Here is a 17,687-nt window from a genome sequence, read left to right on the forward strand (position 1 = left end):
TGGATTCAGTTTCAGATTCTGGAGCTGTGTGACATTGAGCAAGTCACATGATCCCTCTGTGCCTCAGGTCCCTATCTGTAAAAATGGAATGATAACTACGTAACTACAGTGACAATGTTTCAAATTCTTCTCAGACTATTTTTTGCAAAGTTTGGGCACATTTTGGGGGAAATTGGGTACTTGCTTAAGGAAATATGCCGTAATTACAATGGTGCTTTGTAAATATTGACTATGAAATGACAGGTATTATATTTACATCTACCTCCCATTTCCTATTCTGTATGGCAACTGCCAAAAAATGCTTTCACCAGTCACACTATGAAAAGACGTACCACCCTCACGTGCTAATCCCAAGCCATTTCCTGTCATGAGAGAGTGACAGAGAGAATCTACCTTTGTGTAGAAGGAAAAAACAAAATTGAATCAAAAAATCAAATGTCATGCAGTTACCATATGGCCATTAGAAAATTTCCAGCTATTTTTAAATCTTATGTGGGCTAGGGTTTGATTTCACCTCAAATTAAAAACAAAACAAATCACTGATTTGACACCTGATTCTTCTTTTTCTTTTGAAACATCTTTCTTTTTTAAAAAACTGTGACAACCTGTGCTACGGAATGGTTGAATTGAGATCATGGCTAAGATTAATGATTGTTTTCTTTGTGAAATACAAAATCCATTAAGAAACGTCATGACCCCAAAGATGATTTGTTTTGCATCATTTCATATTCCTTTCCACGTCTGTTCTTAAGCATCTGTATAGCTGATCTAATCTTAGTCATAAAGCTATTCTTCTACATCTACATCAGAAAAATATTACTCAGGAAAGAAGCTGCACAAAGACTACTAACAAAATGGAATGGTATTTCCTTTTTTAATTCTTTCATCTTTTGGAACATATTCTTGATATATGCCTTTCTCCCCTTTTCCATTATCAAAATATGAAAACATACATGCTCCGTCTATCTCTGTTCTGCTGTTGGTCACAAAACCTGGAGGGAGATCACATACCTTTCACAAAAATATCTGTGCCTTTGTTGCCAAACTTTAAAAGAGATGGGAATTTGCCTTGCAAAACTTTGAAACTTGAAAAATTTTCATTCGTTGTAGCTTGGCAAAAAAAAAAAAAGACAAAAGGTTGATAAAAATCTCTTTCTGGCTTTTATTTCAATTAAACTTGAAACTCCTATACAAATATCAATGTTGTAAAATTCTGCAAACTTCAGTCAGAGCTAATGATTTATCCAGTTGCACATAAGTACTATTTCTATAGAGCTGCTTGGGAAAGGAATATTTTTCCCTGAAATATTAAAATTGTAAACAAAAATTATTTATTTTTTGCAAATAAAAATGGCTTTTTGATGAAACAGAAATTTTGGCAAAAAAAAGTGTTTCTGATTAACACATGTACCCCCCCACCCCATACACATACAAAATAAGGCTTAAAAAAGGATAATTTGATAATCTCTTATTTCCATATTTTTAAAGTCCCATTTTGTGTCATTTTGTCAAAAGAAGTCATTAAGCACCTCTGTCGTTTCCACAATGTCTGTTCTTGTTTTTCCCTGTTTGTTGAGCAATTGACCTACCCTATTCCTAGTGGACTTCTTGCTTTTAATATATTTGTAGAATTTGTGTTATGCTGTATGTCTCTAGCTAGATTGAGCTCATTTTGTGCCTTCATCTTTCTAATTTTGCCCCTACATATGTGTGTTTTGTGCTTATATTTATCTTCCCGACCCCCCCTTTTTTAACCTAGTTCCCACTTTTTATAGATTATGTAGATGATTTTAAATCAAGGATGAGCAAACTTTTTATGTCAGGCCTCACTAATCGTCCCTGCAGTTAGCTGGTGCCCCCCAACCTGTCTAATATAATCCAAACTGGCAGAAATTTTGGTTATGTTCATATGAAAAAAAAAGAAAAAAGCCTTTTGGCAGGTGTGCTTTGGATGATTTTCTTAGTTGTTTAAAAAGGACTTGTCCACCTCTCCTTCCTGGTTAGATAGTCTATACTAGATCAGACCATGACATCTCCCTTGTTTCACCCCATTTTAAATATACCCAGAGGCTCTCAGCAAGTCTGTTTCTTATTTCCATCTCAACCTCAGTCCAAGTACATACATTTTTGTTGTATAAGACAACACCTCCTCCATTTTTTCCCTGCCTATCATAGGGATAAAAAAACTTACCTTCCACAAAATTTTGCTGCAGAAGCCATTTAGTTAGCCCAAAATGTGACTTACAAGTAAAGACTGCCGAAGGTTACCATCACAAATAACAAGGGGAACCTCATATGGTTTAAATATACTGTCATCGCTTTTTTTTTTTTTTTCATGTGGATCTTCTGTCCCAAAAGAGAGACCTTTGTACCTTAGTGCCACTTGCAGAAAAAACCATAAAGGTGGTATTTGATGGAAATACAGTAAGTGAATGATCATGTCAGGACCTTGCACACTTTTTTTTTTGATGGTCTGAAGAAGTGGGTCTGTCCCACGAAAGCTCACTTAATAAACTATTTTGCTAGTCTTTAAAGTGCTACTTGGCTGCTTTTTGTTTTGATAGTGTATAGACTAGCACGGCTTCCTCTCTGCTACTTATTTTTTTATTTCTGTTACAGTGTTTGTTTCCTTAAAATGTAGCTTTATATTATCCCGTGTGGAGTTTAACATTGAAAGTGCCAGAAAATATTAACCATCTATACTTGGGGAAAGCCCTTCATACAGCAGATTTGAACTCTTCAAAGATCTTCCTGGACCACACGGTTGCAATCCATTAGGGGCATGTCTCCCTCAGAATCAAGTACATGAGTATGAACATGTTGGAGATTTTGGTGTACTTGGTACTTGTGTCTGGAGAGCCACTGTAAATGTTTTTCTTCTGGGGAAGAGCCTGACAGTCACTCTGATTAACTCGAGAGTCTGTCGCTTTACTAAGGCTACATCTACAATACAGCAGAAAGTTGACTTAAGCTATGTGGCTTAGAATATAGAACAATGTAGCTGGAGTTCATGTGCCTTAAAGTCAAGATACTGCAGGCTGTACAAAATGGTTTCCCTTGCTCTTCTCATCTGGGGTATAGTAACAAGATTGACTGGAAAGTGATCTGCAATGGATTTGGTAAGTCTTTCCTAGACTTGCTAAATTGACCACTGATGGATCCATCTCAGAGCATCAGTCAAGACTATAGTGTAGATGTAGCTTAAATAATACAACCCAAGGAGAATGGTTTTAGGTAAATGGAGATTCTCTTAGCAACATTTGCTTTGTAACTGTGTCCTTGACTTAGATGCTATACAGGATAGATCAGTAACCAGTAGCCCCACTTGTTTTAGCCTACTGAAAACACCAAGTATCTTATTTTGATTTTTTTAACTGCTTGTTCCTATTGTACAGCTCACTTGAAATTAGGGGTCTCCCAATATTCCACTGTTGATTCTGGGGGAATAGCTGGTGTGCATTCCTGGCAAGATAAGTGCCTGATATTTTGTTTACAAAGTAAATGGCAAACCAGAAAAAGCAACTTCTCCTACAAATTAGGTCTCTGTACACAATTTCTCAACACGTCACCAGCTTCCTTCTGTCCTCTTTCTCTTAAAATTATCTGGCCATCTGGTTTTTACATACAAAGTGAGTTTTTGGGGTGGAATTCCCACCAGTGCAGTGCTCAGCACAAGAGAACACACCATGTAAACCCTGAGACTAAAAATTAAGTGGTGCAAAAGGCCATCCACTGGACTGCTATACAGTACTGCATTCTTCCTCTGTGCTGTTACAGTGCTTCACAATTTATTCTCCATTTACTGCTGAGTTATGAAAATATCTGTCTGAAATTCCGATTCATACTTATTTTCAATATGATTTGTTTGTTTAAAATAATACACTTTCTTCCACTAGGCATTTGGTAATGCAACAACCATTCTGTGAGACAGCGAAAGCTTTACAGAATAAATACATGACTATTTCTTACACTAAAGCAGAGTTCGGCATGAGGGAAATTATCTAAGGGCCCACAAAGTGTCTTGTCAAGTAATTTAATTTCACTTTCTCCCAGGTCCCACTTGATCACACATAGTGGGACCGAACCTCTCTGTTATATAGAATTGCAAGTCCCATGTGTGCTTCTCTCACCAGCTATTAGAGTTTTAAAACTTCAAAAATGTGGTTATAAATTGCCCATATGCTAATATTGCTGATGATGATGATAAGCAATATTGGGTTTCTTATCTGTTTTCAGTGGCTGAGAGCAGTGTTCCCTGTAAGCTGTACACTTGTGCAGATGCTCAGAACAGGTTCAAATGCTGCCCAGCTGATTAGCAGATCACACACAGTTAAGTTTTTGTTTCTGCTGGTCATGCACACTCATGTATGCCTCAGGGTACATAAAAACATATTCCACGTGTGGATGGGGAAAACTGCACATGAATAGAAAAGACCAGAGGGAACATTGGTGGAGAGTGCTTTCAGGAATCCAAGAGGATGGCTTAGATCCTATCAGCTCAGTAGGACACCAGCAAGCCCTGTAGGCTGGCTGACTCCTTAGCTTGCTCTGTGTTTTGAGGCGGGAGGATTCACCTCTTCTCGAAGTAAAAAGCCTCTGGAAAGGGTGCTGTAAGAAATCTTTACTTCATCCATCAGTCTATCAAGTTTGCTCCCTCCAGGATGAGCTGCAGGGCTCCACCCCAAACCCTGTGCATCCCTGGAAAGCAGTGAGAGAGAGCACCTATCTCTAACTATGATTGTGCTTGAGTCTACCCTTTTACCAAGGGCAAATAATGTAGCCCTTAATCTCCCCTAGGCTGGAATGGGGAGTGATGCTTGTCACCCCTGTTGTACCCACACTGCCCCCCAGATCTGTTCCATATACTGAAGTGATGAGGACTAAGCTAGGATGAGATTTTTTCATTCAGTCCTGTTCTCTCATGGACCTGCAAAGGCTGACCCCTCTGGCCTAAGCCAAAGTCTCATGAAATGTCTGATGAAACAACCGTCATTTCTTGCAAGTACCTGATGTTCCAGTTGTCCTTGTTTTTCTTTTGAACTCCTTCCCCGTTTGTTAAATAGCCCTAGAGGTTAGGACAGTGAAAGAGCGGGTGAAAATTAAATAGACACCCATGCATGTGTTCAGAGCCCAAATGCTGTAGCTTAATTTTTTTTTTTCCTTTTCATATGTACCAAGAAACAAATCTATTCTCGTGTGGGCAGTTTCTAGAGGGAGGAGATAGGAGCATGTGTGTTGCTAATCTGGTGCCTACCTTTTCTCTCTGTTCAGATATCGAGAACGCCAGTGACATTGCCTTGTACTCTGGCCTGGGGGCTGCGGTTATTGCGGTAGCTGTGCTGGTTGTTGGCATCACGCTCTACAGACGCAGCCAGAGCGAGTATGGTGTGGATGTGATTGATTCATCTGCACTGACTGGAGGCTTCCAAACATTTAATTTTAAAACAGTCCGGCAAGGTTAGTATTCTGATTTCATCATCTTCCCTCACAGCTTCTGTTGAGAGATAGAGAATGATGTATCTGGAGGCATGAGCGAGCCGCCAGAACTGACTTGTGCAGAGCAAGGTGTGTGGGCTAGTGGCAAGGGTTGGGCCTGCCTGTTAGAATTCCCAGATCTTTTCCTGCCTCTGACACTAATTTCTATATGAACGCAGAAAAGCGATGGGTCTCTGTTTGCCTCAGCTTCTCCCCTTCCATGTGTTACAGAAGTAATGAGTAGATTAGTAGCTTTTCCTACTGCATTGACTGCTAATAAATGCAGAAATTACTATATACTGAAGTTCCGACTTCTTCTGTTTTTGTTTCCCAACTGAAGGTGATTAATTTTTCATTTATTATAGTCTTAAATTAAATACCCCAAGACAAACAGTTGTGATTATGTACTTGTTTCATTTTTTTTGTAAAAGGACTTTAAAAAGTCACTGATAGATATTACAAGATGTAAATAAAATACCACACTAAGAAGCAGTCAGTTTCCTGAAATATTTCCTTGGACGAAAAAAATGAGATTTTTTTACAGTGGAGATCTATATAAAATGTTGTATTTCTTTGGTTTGGGACCAGTACTCTTAAGTAGAACCTGGCCTTATTGTTGGTGGGTGGATGCGTTGGTGGGGTGTGACACACTCTGCTTTCCAAGAGAGACATGCTCCACAGAGCATCCATAAATACAATTTGGGGATGCAGAGGAATTTTACTGATTTCCTTGCCTCTGAAAAGTGGTATGTAATTTTCATTACATCTTTTCATGTTGTCTGAGATCAGTTTATTTCACTTGAAAACTTGGTTTGTTTTAAAAATCTTGTTTTGGGTTTTGTGTGGGGATTTAGGTATGGTTTCAATGTTGCACAGACACCTTTGGCAGAGGTGCATTAAAAAGTGTATGCAGACAGTTATTTTACTTTAGAATTCATTAGTTCTGCTGCAACTACTTTCTTTGTTTGCAAATATTCATTTTAAAAAACTCAGAAACATCCAAACAAAAAACCTCAAACCAGCCTGAGGATTTCGCATGAGTTACATTTACACAAGAGCAATCTTTTGACAGAAATTGCTGTAAGAAGATATCTTCTGAAAAAGCTTCTGTTGACAGATCGAGGTCACACACAAAAGCATATCACTCTGCCCTGCTGCTCTCTCAATAGAACGGCCAACCAGAAGCACAGCAGTCAGGGATGCCCAGTGTTCTGGAAGCCCTGTCTGTTGACAGAGGGCCTCCTCCAGAGCGCCCACGCTGGCTTTTTGTCGACAGATTCTATTGAGAAAGGCACTCTGCCTCTAGGTGGAACAACAGAACACTGCTGACACAGGTGTCACATTCTGTGGCTTTACTGTCAACAGAGGCTTTACTGTCAACAGAACACATTTGTAATGTGGACTGTCAATGAGTTTTGTTGACAAAACTCTCTCAAGTAGACATAGCCGTGCAGGTTAAACCTCACCTCTCAACCGTACCTATAAGTTGCTATTTAATGTATTTTGGCCACAAGTTAACTACATATATGATCTTCTGATTTGTGGCATTTGTTCTTAGGCCAATTACAGCTTTGGTTTTCTCAGAACGCCACACATTAGGAATGAGAGTCAGATACTCAGATAACGTGGTGATGATCATGATTTAAAAGTTGGACAGAGAGACCTCTAGGGAATTACAGTATCCTCCCTCAAACTGGAAACGTCTTTTTTTTTTTCTCTTCAGTGTATTTTGGGTGGTTTTTTTGGCATAACTTTTAAAACTGGAAACCTTAACTATAGAGAGACAGAGTCTATTTCCCCAAACTAGCTCTCAGGAATGACACAGTTGGCTCTGAGCTGTGCCCAAGGTGGCTTGCTGCGAATATAGCCTGATTGTTGGGCACAGGGCAGGGCCCAAGGCAACCAACTGACTCAGTTTGCCCTAAGGCCAGGCCTGACCTGACTTCAATATATAGGGAAAGATGGCGTGTAACTTGAGTAAAACTAGCACACTCAGCTCCCATACCAAGAGGAAAAGAACATGTCAGAAGTATGAGAACTGAGGGGGAAAAGAGCAGCTCTAATCTGCAAATTTTAGCAGTGGAACAGTCCTTTGGGAACAATGGAGATATGGCATAAATTAGAGCAAACCCGTGGTCAACTTTTTCACGCTGAGGCAGTAATAGCTATCCCAGAGGAACACTTTGATCCACATGTAGCAGAGAAGACTCCATCCCACATTATTCACAATTTGGATTCATTAATTGATGACTTCATGTGATATTCTCAAATCGTAACATTTCTAGTTGAGAATAATCTTTTTAGTAATCCCTCATCCATTTCAGATATGTCCACACTAGAGAGTTTTGTCAACTAAACTCGCAGAGCATCTACACTCAAAATGCATTTTGTCAAAAGAAACTGTTGACAAAAAAGCCGGGTATATGCTCTGGTGGCCCTTTTGTCAACAGTGCATCAAAAGATCAATCTGCTTTTATGTGTAAATGCGATCTGGCAATAGAAGCTTTATCAGAACATCTCTTCCGACAGTAACTTGTGTAGATGTGACCTTAGAAGAAGGGACTAGTTCTGTTGATATTAGCATGTGATATATTAGCAGTAGAATCGTAGAATCACAGGGCTGGAAGGGACCTCAGGAGATCATCTAGTCCAGCCCCCTGCTTCAAGTAGGATCAACCCCCCACTAAGTCATCCCAGCCAGGGCCTTGTCAAGCCAGGACTTAAAAACCTTGAGGGATGGAGAATCCACCACCTCTCTAGACGACACATTCCAATGCTTCACCATCCTCTTGGTGAAGTAGTTTTTCCTAATATGTAACCTACACCTCTCCCTCTTTAACTTCAGACCATTGCTCCTTGTTCTGCCATCTGACACCACTGTCAGTAGGAGTGTGTTAAGTACAGTATACATACAGAAAACGACAAATTCTTATCTAGTCTATCTATATCATATTTAACTGAGGAATGGTGAAACTTGCGAATTGCCTTATTTTGGGAGGAGAAAGCTGGTGTGGATGAGTATTCATTTTACATCAGAAACTAATCATTATGAACAGTCAGTTGTATGTTCTTATGTATGCAAACATCCAAATATACTCCATTTCTTTAATGGCATCTGAGCAGGAGAAAATATACCAAGAATCTCTGCTAATGTGTTATAGTAACGGCAACATCATTTTATAAAGAGTAACTAAAAGCCAGATCTTTGGTATGACTCCCCCCACTCCTACTTTTTTTTAAATGGTGAGAGATGCAAAGAAAGACTTTAAATGAAAATAAGTATAATTTTAAAGAGAAATCATATCAAAGGCAGCATCTGGTTAGAAATATGCATTAGAGCAGTCATCACCCACAATGAGTAAGCAGCTAAGATGTCTATTGCCTAATTTGTCAGTGGTGCTGGGGAAAATATTCAGTGGATGATAGAACTGCAGCAGAACATTTGTCTACAATTCAGGCTTTTGTAGCAGATTAGACACATATCTGTTGATCCAAGCATGAAATTAAAGGATCGTCTAGTATATTGGAATGGGGCTTCTGAGTGATCCAAATTCAACACTTTTTGATACTGACAAGGATGTTTGCTGTCCAACCTGAGACACATTAAAAGGGCCCAATTTTCAAAGTATCCCTAGGCTCAGTACTTTCTGAAAATCTGATGCTTTTTAAAACTTGGGAGCCTCAAAAATTGCAAGCCTTTTTTGAAAATTTGACCTTACATTTATTGATTTTGTGCCTCTTTCCCCTGGTGTTCTTTGAGTCAATCAGCACCCAGAATTAGACTGGGAGTCAAATTTCCTGCATAATTGTGGTCCCTCATTTCTGGTCAACCTAGTTTCTTTCAAGCCTGAATCCAGACCTACTTATAGGCTCGCTGAACCAGCCACTATTTAGACGTGTTTTCATTTGACTCCTGGGTTATATTTACTTTAACTCTGCCTGTATCACAGAAAACACAGTAAGTATCCTTTAACTATTGCATTGTTCGATTGCTTTTGAGACATTGCCCCATGTGACTCTGATTTCTGAAAACATCAGAAGAGGAGAGGGAAGCTGGATGGGTGGTGGTAGAGAAGTCTGAAAAAAGATGTCAGTCTGATGAATTCCTTGATATTTCTTTAGGAATTATCAAACAAGGATAAAATCTTGTGTCCCGAAATCTGAGTGTTCTCAAAATATTATGTTTTATAGAACGTCTCTGAGGCTGGGTTGTTTAAAACTGATCTCTTAAACTCATAGAACTGAGTGGTAGAGGAGTACTGGCCAGATATAAAATTTGGTTGATTTATTACTGAAGCATATATCCTGCAATGGACGTTGTGCCAGCAGATCCTAGGCACCTGTGTATATCCACTTAACCGAGGTTGCCTGTGGGCTCTGCCTATATAGAGCTCATTGCAAGAGAAGCAACTACATCAGAAAATATTTCTGCTTTAACATTTGTGTAACCAAACAGAATATTTTCCAGAATCTGATATGATTTTATGCTTTATGTTGCCTGCACTGATTTTAAAAGCTTAACCATGAAAAGAAGAGGCAGACACATTATGTTCTAAGTACCATATATGGGATGGATACATTGCAACAAATGATCATTAGATGCACATAGATACCAAGGGCCCTAACCTCAGCTGATGTGAGTTGGCATTGATGTGAGTTGCCCATTAAAGCCAAAAAGAGTTAAACCACATAAGAACCAGGTGCCCAAAATTGTGTGGTTAATCTAGAGCTAACTAGGTCTTTTCTAGACTGGACACAGAATTATTACCATAAAAGGAACCTATAATTTGGACTGAAGTGAATAACAAAAGGATTAGCACAACCACCTTTGCAAATGGAATATTGTCCATTTCTAGTCTAGAAACTTTCATCTGAGGATCTCCGGGTACTTTACAAACATTAATTTAGCCTCGCAACTCCCATCTTTATCAATTTTTTTAAACATATAAGGTAGGATTTTCAAAAGCACCTCCTTGATTTATGAGCGCAAGCCCAAAGGGCTTTTGACAATTCCAGTAAAAGAGACTTGTCCAAGATCATACAGCGAACAAGAAGTTGTAGGTTCTATGCCTAGTTTTGGCACTAACACCCAGTCCCCTGGTTAAACCACTAGACCACACTCCCAAATTGTAAGATGTAGCATAAAATGGAAGCTTGAACATACTTTTCCCTATATGTGTGTGTAGAACTCCACTTTCCTCTGCTGTTTTCCCTATTTCTCAAATTAAATACAAGGATGTAAGCATTTTATTTTTTAGGCACCACTATGTGCATAACAATTTCCCTTGTATGTAAGATAGTAACTGAGTACTCAATTTCCGATCTGCAGGTAACTCACTGCTTCTGAATTCATCCATGCAACCTGACTTGACTGTAAGCAGAACATACAGCGGACCGATCTGCCTGCAAGACCCCATGGACAAAGAGCTCATGACAGAATCTTCACTCTTTAACCCCTTGTCAGACATCAAGGTCAAAGTTCAGAGTTCATTCATGGTTTCCCTGGGGGTGACGGAGCGGGCTGAATATCATGGAAAGGCACATCCTGGAACATTTGCCCATGGGAACAACAGAGGCTTCACCACAATACATGCCAGGAACAAAACCACATACATTCAGAATCTGTCATCTCTTTCAACAAGAAGTGAGCTGAAAACAACTGGCATTTTTGGCCACCTGGGTGGCCGTTTAGTGATACCAAACACAGGTGGGTTGATCATTTGCTTTCAAAAGTGGAAAAGAAAGATGTGACCCAACCCCTTTTGCTTTACAGTGTTTGTGATGTAAATAATGATAAATAATCTGATAGGAACACCCAAGATTACAGTCAGGGCCAGATTCCATGCTGATAAGTGGGCATTGCATCTGAGCTATTACAATCCAACACCTTCTCCTGGCCTCCTCCATGTGAAACTTGAGTCTAGAGGATTCCCTTTTTTTTTTTTTTTTTTTAACTGGGTTCATGATCCCAACACAGAGCTCCACTCAGGAGCTCCAATTTATCCATCACAGTCTACTTATATCAATGGCTGAGCCAATGAACATTGATGGATATCAGGATGATACTCCCAAAAAATCTATGGGCTCTCATAATGATGAGACCATTGAGGAGAGCCACTGTTCACAATGAAAACTGCTGTGCATGGCTACAGCTGTTAGTATACTTAGTTTGTTGTTTATTTTTGGATTTTTCCCTGGTTGTTTGTTTTTTCCTTTCTGAGCTCTGCTCTAAAAGGAAATTCCCATAGTACCTGATTTCCAAATTATCTGCCTGCTCACTATTAGGTTGAGTATCAGAATTTGGTTTGAAATGAAGGAGTTCAGATCGTATCTCCAACAGTTGATTGTTTTATGGCTTTTGAGCTTTGTAACTTAGAGTGAGTTTCTGGACGTAGTTGTGCTAAAAGGAAATGGAGTTTTTTAAACTTATCATAGAATCATAGGACTGGAATGGACCTTAAGAGGTCATCGAGTCCAGCCCCCTCCTCGAAGCAGGATCAACCCCAACTAAGTCATCCCAGCCAGGACTTTTCAAGCCTGGACTTAAAAACCTCTAGGGATGGAGATTCCACCACCTCTCTAGGCAATGCATTCCAGTGCTAAACTTGCACCACTGTGTAAAACTAATTTAGAATCAAATAAGTGATATTAAAATTGCATTTCAACAGCATACTACACTGTTCCCGTGCCTTTATGTGGAACTGACTATACCTTTTGGTGCTTATATTTTTTGTGGCAAAATGGTATATGTGTCAGCTGGAAATAATGGCATCAGACCCGTTCTAATTGGGCACCTTTTGGGTACTAGCAATCCTTGACTTGAGATTCACTTTAGACCAGAGTTTGATTTCACTTGACAACTTTTGTTCTGTGCATCCAGGCCTGTCTCTTACTGTTTGTTTGAATGAAATGCCATTTACAGCCCTCCACTTCATATTTCACTGCCACTTAAAAATATCATCAGAAACATAGTTTGTATTTGGAAGAGATTGCTAGTAATGTGTAATTAAAAGTGATAATAGCACACAGCAATTTGTAATGCATGCAGGGCATTTGTTTTTCTATGGAGGATTTGTATGTTCAGAATGGACATTAAAAAGATAAGTCAGTGTAGCTATTAAAAGTGATGATGGGTAAAAGAATTCTTATCATGCATTAGAGTACTTTAAATAATGTTCATCCCACAAAGAAAATAAAGTGAAGGTGTATTTGATCCAGGAAAATTATCCTTTTTTCCTCTGTATCACTAATCTGAAATAAAATCTTACAGACAATTGCAAATCATAGTAGCATCTCACTGATTTGCTATTTCAAGGTGTGCAAGGGTGACATATTGAAAGAATCTGGAATTTATTCTTTCCTTCCTCTTTTGTTAGCTTTAAAAGAATGTAAGTCCATTATGGTCTCAGTGGAACAGGTTCCCATTTACACCGTTGTAAGCAGGAAGCATATCAGACCATGATCTGCAACGACTTTTGTGCGTGTGTAACGTTGGGAGGAGGTATCAAAACTGGGACCTCTACAGCTGAATCATGGACCTCTCACACATAGTTCCAAAGCACCAGGGTTCAATTCCGCCTGGTGATTTTACAAGTGGGGGCTCAACTGTGATGTCTCTAAAGCTCAGGCCATACTTCCTCAGCAAGGGAGAGTATGTAATCCACACACCTTCTGGTTGTATTGTTCTGGCCCCAAGACCACTTAGAGAGAGAATAATCAGTCTGTTCTATGGCCATAGTTAATGGGCTGAGGGTTTATAGCACATGCTGTAAAGGTTTGTGTACAAAACTCCTTAGGTCCCAGGTTTGATTCTGCCTGTTGGCATTACACATTTGCACTAAAAGAAATGGAAATCTCTGTAAATCTACGTTTGGTTTTGAAAGTGTTCTATCCTTTATGAGTCACCCCTCGCCCAGCCGATTCAATTGAAAGAAAAATAAAATGTTTGCCAATGTAGCATTGAGTAAAATATGCTCAAGAAAACAGTAAACAATTAATTGAAGTTTGCAAGCTATAAGAACCTTTACTGATCACAAGCTTCATAACATTCATAGATATTTAGGTGGATAGCATGGGGGCAAAGAAGAAAGCACAAATTGGCTATTTTTTTTAAGATGGTTTAACCCAGCAGATTTTGGAGTTGTAGCAAAACTTAGTTTAAAGGTTAAGGAAGTCATGCATGTATTTGTTATGCAAAATAACTAGAGGACTTGGGACAGGTTTTTCTGTGATCAAATAAGTCTGTCAGGTATCAGGTGTTCTTCACTGCTCAAGTCATAGGTAACTGCTGGAGTGAAATGTCAAAAATAGAAACTTTGTCTACTATCCTAATGCTCTAGGGCCTACAAAATTTACCATTTTTTAACTTCATAATGTGGAGCTCTCATCCTGATGGCACAGAAAGTCAGTTGCATATAGTCACTGTGTTCTTGTTCCTATGTTTATGCTTCTGGGTTAAAAGATGGCATCAGATCTCTGACTGAAGTGAAGTGATCATTTCAGGCCACCTCTAAGCTCTGTAAATAAGCTCAGACCCAATTTGCAGATGTCTGAATGATGCTCAACTTTACGTTTGCAAATGTCAAGCTACTTTTGTGAACATCAGGCAATGAAGTGCTGGCCCTTTAAAATTCTTCCTGTCTTGAAGGAGAAGGGGTCTACACAAGGAGATAAAATTGATTTTTAGATACTATGAGAATTGCATAGCTGGAGTCAACTTATATAAACTCAATTTTTGTGACTGTCCTCACAGCAGGAGGTCAATGGGAGAAACTCTACCATCAATTTCTCTTACTTCTCATGACTGGCAGGAGTACCAGGGTTGATGGCGGTACCGTGATAGTTCGATTTAGTGCATCCCCACTAGGCATGCTAAATCGAACCCGGGAACATTGACCACTAGTGCTTCTATCTTCCGTTAAATGTAGATGTACTCTGTGTGTGTGTGTACGGGAGGGATTCACCCTGTGAAGGGTCAAAGATTTTTTTTTAAATGCTTCATAAATGGGAAATTTCAAAGGCAGAGAAAGCATCTAACCACCATCTACTTTCACTGGGAATTAACTGAGTAAACTGCCCTATATGCCTTTAAAAATCCACATCTTAATTCTTTTGGGATGTTGAGAAAATCCTGCAATGTTTGACTTTGTCTATCCCATTCTCGTGGAGGAAAATGTTTGCCCTGCAGTTAGTCCTAAACATCAAAGTGTGTGCCTGCAACAATAAAGAGAGAGAGCTGTGCATAAGAGATGATCATAAACAAGGTGTCTAACCAAAGTAATGTTTGCCATGCCTCTCTTATTTTGAAATTAAGACCTAGTTAAAAATGAATCTCATTGCCAGGAGGCTCTGAGCAGAGTTCTTTCCCCCTCAATGTTCCACATTCTTAGCACAAGTGAAAGAGACTAATGATAGCCAGCATGTTACTGAATAATGTTCATAAATTGGAAGCACAAATAACTTATTTTATAATGAGTCTTAGGCTGCATGACTATACAGCAGCTCTCAGGCTTACAGGAGTACAGCTCACACATCAGTAATGTTATTAAAAGGGTTCCATCTCTCCATTGATATTATAATCATCAACTTGTATGCTTTTTTACTCTAGCACTGGTTCTTCTGATGAAGGACGGTGTGAGATCTTTATTATTTGAGGTGGAGGAAGATACCCTGAGGTTTTATTTTTGCAAAGGATGTTTTTGTCATGCCTAACCAGTTCATTTCTTACCATAAGCAAGAAGATGCATTAAAGAGAACTGTGCTCAGTGGTCCCTTATCTGTTAACTGATGTAAAAGATTTTTTACTCTGCAGCAATTGCTTTGAAGTAAAAGCTCAGGAACGCCACGTGTGTTGTGGGGCTGGGTTGGGCTGAGCTTCTTTGGGTTTGCAGTGGACTGTATACACCTAGAAAAAAGCTACTGAGGATTTTAAATTGTGAGTCTTTCCTTTTATGAATAAATGCTATATCTGCTGACCATACATGATATTGCGTTTAAGACAAAATGATAGAAGTACATGGCTCTGAGGATTTTTAAATGGGACAAAGATTCTTTCATCTTTGAATGCAACCCCAATAAACACATCTCACTCAAAAGCGACTAAAAGTCATTTGAATCTGATGGCTGTGTTAAACAAGTTAGTGGTTTCATTATGTCCCCACTAGGAAATTGTTTTGAGACCACCCTCACAACTGGAACTAGACAGAACCTTTGTTGGCAATCTCAGAAAAGGGGCTAAGGACTGAATGAACCCAGGAGACTGAAGTCCTCTAGCTGACATAGCGGAATCTCTCCTGGCCAGGTGATTTTGATAGCAGAATTGGCAGGACATATTTCTATGTCTACAGGTGAAGAGAGGAGTTCAGTCATCAAGGTTATGCATCCTACATCTTTCACTGCTGCAAAAATACCCCAGAGACTGCTCTTTCAAAACCTTGGGGGCAGACACATTGCCATTGTATGTGTGAGTATAAAGGTTAGCCCAGTAAGGACTGATTCTAATAAGGGTCTTTGGGAGATATTGTCATGCAAAGAAAAAAGCAAAGCATTTTTATAAGATATATTTTCTTAATTTGAGAATGGCCAATCCTATGCTATCATTTTAGAGAGGCTTTTTGCTACAGCATTCTACATTCAAGTGGCTATATTTGAGAGTCAATTCGTGAGGTTTTTCTTTTACGTCCCAAGTATTTCCAGAAGTTTTGGATTTGTGAAGTCCAACAATAACCTCTAAATTTTGTATCATAGGAGTCAGTTTGCTGATACCACATGGAGCTATCCCTGAAGAGAGCTCATGGGAAATCTATCTGACCATCAGTCAAGGGGAATCCAGGTGAGAAACCAATAAAAATCACATGGCAAGATCATCCAAAATACAAAACACAATCACAGCAAAAAAAATTTGATAACCATCCTACTAATATTGGAATATGTGGGCCTCATTCCACCCTTCCTTACCCTAGTATGGCTGTTGACTTCATAAAACAATGAGGAGTCCTTTGGCACTTTAAAGACTAACAGATTTATTCAGGCGTAAGCTTTCATGGGTCAAAACCACTTTGTCAGATGCATGGAATAGAAATCACAGCTGTAGGGATATAGACAGATGTAGACCCAGACAGACAAACAGATCTATACCCTAGCCTATCATATTCCTACTTCGGTAATTTTGACACTATGTTGAATTCCTGTTGAAAGGTTGGCTAAGTTAGGAGAACTGGGTTTCTAGGAAGGACTCTTGGAATTTAGGAATCTTAGGAACTGGGCTATCTGTGCATGAGGAAATTGAGTGAGAACCCATTCAGACTGGTAACGTAGAAATCATAGGGTTGGGAGAGATCTCAGGAAATTGTTTGACCCCTACCCCTTCCCCCAGCCAGGGTAATTGACAAAGATTCTGTCTGACTCTTCCTGTTGCTGATGAATAGTTATCACCATCTTTTGGACTTTCAGTGGCCTATGTGAAATGAGTAAATGGGTTCTTGCTCAGGTTCCTAGTACATAGATAGACCTGTTTCTAACTGACGCATAACTCTGTTCTATAGATCACAGTCATAGTCTGCTCCCTTGTTGGATGTCTGTGACTACAGACTGCCACGCTGTCAAGCAAGAATTGATTGGGCCATGGAAACTGAACTGTCTTTGACCATTAGAAATATGTTCTTTCTGTGTTGCATGTGGCAGGATGATGAAGAGAGTATTTGAAGTGCTTTTACCCTCCATTGTTTCTGTTTTGTGGATAAATAAGAGCTAATTCTCCCAGACTTTCAATCCAGCATTCACTTTACTGAATTAGAGACAGAAAGATGAGTAAAAATTTGAATGAGGCTCTTGGTAAATTTAGGCAACTTTTTTTTTTTTGGTTGTTTGGTTGGTTTTTTTTGTGGTTTTTTTTGTGCAGTTGTGTCAAATGTGCTGCCATTATCTTTTCCACATAAAATGTACCTAACTATTCTTTTTGACATTTTGATAAACTAGGTGGTCATAGACAATGGGGGATGTCTAAATTCTGCTATCTGTTATGCTGGGAATAATTGGGAGTAGATCCACTGGTTACAATAGAAGCTACATCAGAGTGAAAGTAAGAACAGACCCAGATTCTCTTACTTCAGATTAGGGTTTTCCCCCTATTTGTTATGAAGAAAAGCAGCCAGAGAAACAGATGGTTTTAACAGATTTTGATAACTGTTCCCATAAAAGGATTTTCTGGTTCC

The 17,687-nt window shown here is 39.2% G+C and overlaps 1 protein-coding gene and 1 long non-coding RNA gene across 6 annotated transcripts in view; one reads left to right on the forward strand and one right to left on the reverse strand.

Moving 5' to 3' along the window:
- The window catches only part of UNC5D (unc-5 netrin receptor D), a 301,553-nt gene that overhangs the window by 237,182 nt on the left and 46,684 nt on the right, over window positions 1-17,687 (forward strand). For all 4 annotated transcript variants that reach the window (XM_074981594.1, XM_074981597.1, XM_074981595.1 and 1 more), the window contains 3 exons: window positions 5,272-5,457; window positions 10,805-11,182; window positions 16,222-16,306. In XM_074981594.1, coding sequence (XP_074837695.1) covers window positions 5,272-5,457; window positions 10,805-11,182; window positions 16,222-16,306 — 649 coding nt within the window. The remainder of the gene's footprint in view (window positions 1-5,271; window positions 5,458-10,804; window positions 11,183-16,221; window positions 16,307-17,687) is intronic.
- LOC142004150 (uncharacterized) overlaps window positions 1-17,687 on the reverse strand; it is a 233,621-nt gene that overhangs the window by 123,280 nt on the left and 92,654 nt on the right. The gene's annotated exons all lie outside the window — the stretch shown is intronic.

The sequence above is a fragment of the Carettochelys insculpta genome, chromosome 31 (genome assembly GCF_033958435.1).
Source record: "Carettochelys insculpta isolate YL-2023 chromosome 31, ASM3395843v1, whole genome shotgun sequence".
Classification (NCBI taxonomy): Eukaryota; Metazoa; Chordata; order Testudines; family Carettochelyidae; genus Carettochelys; species Carettochelys insculpta.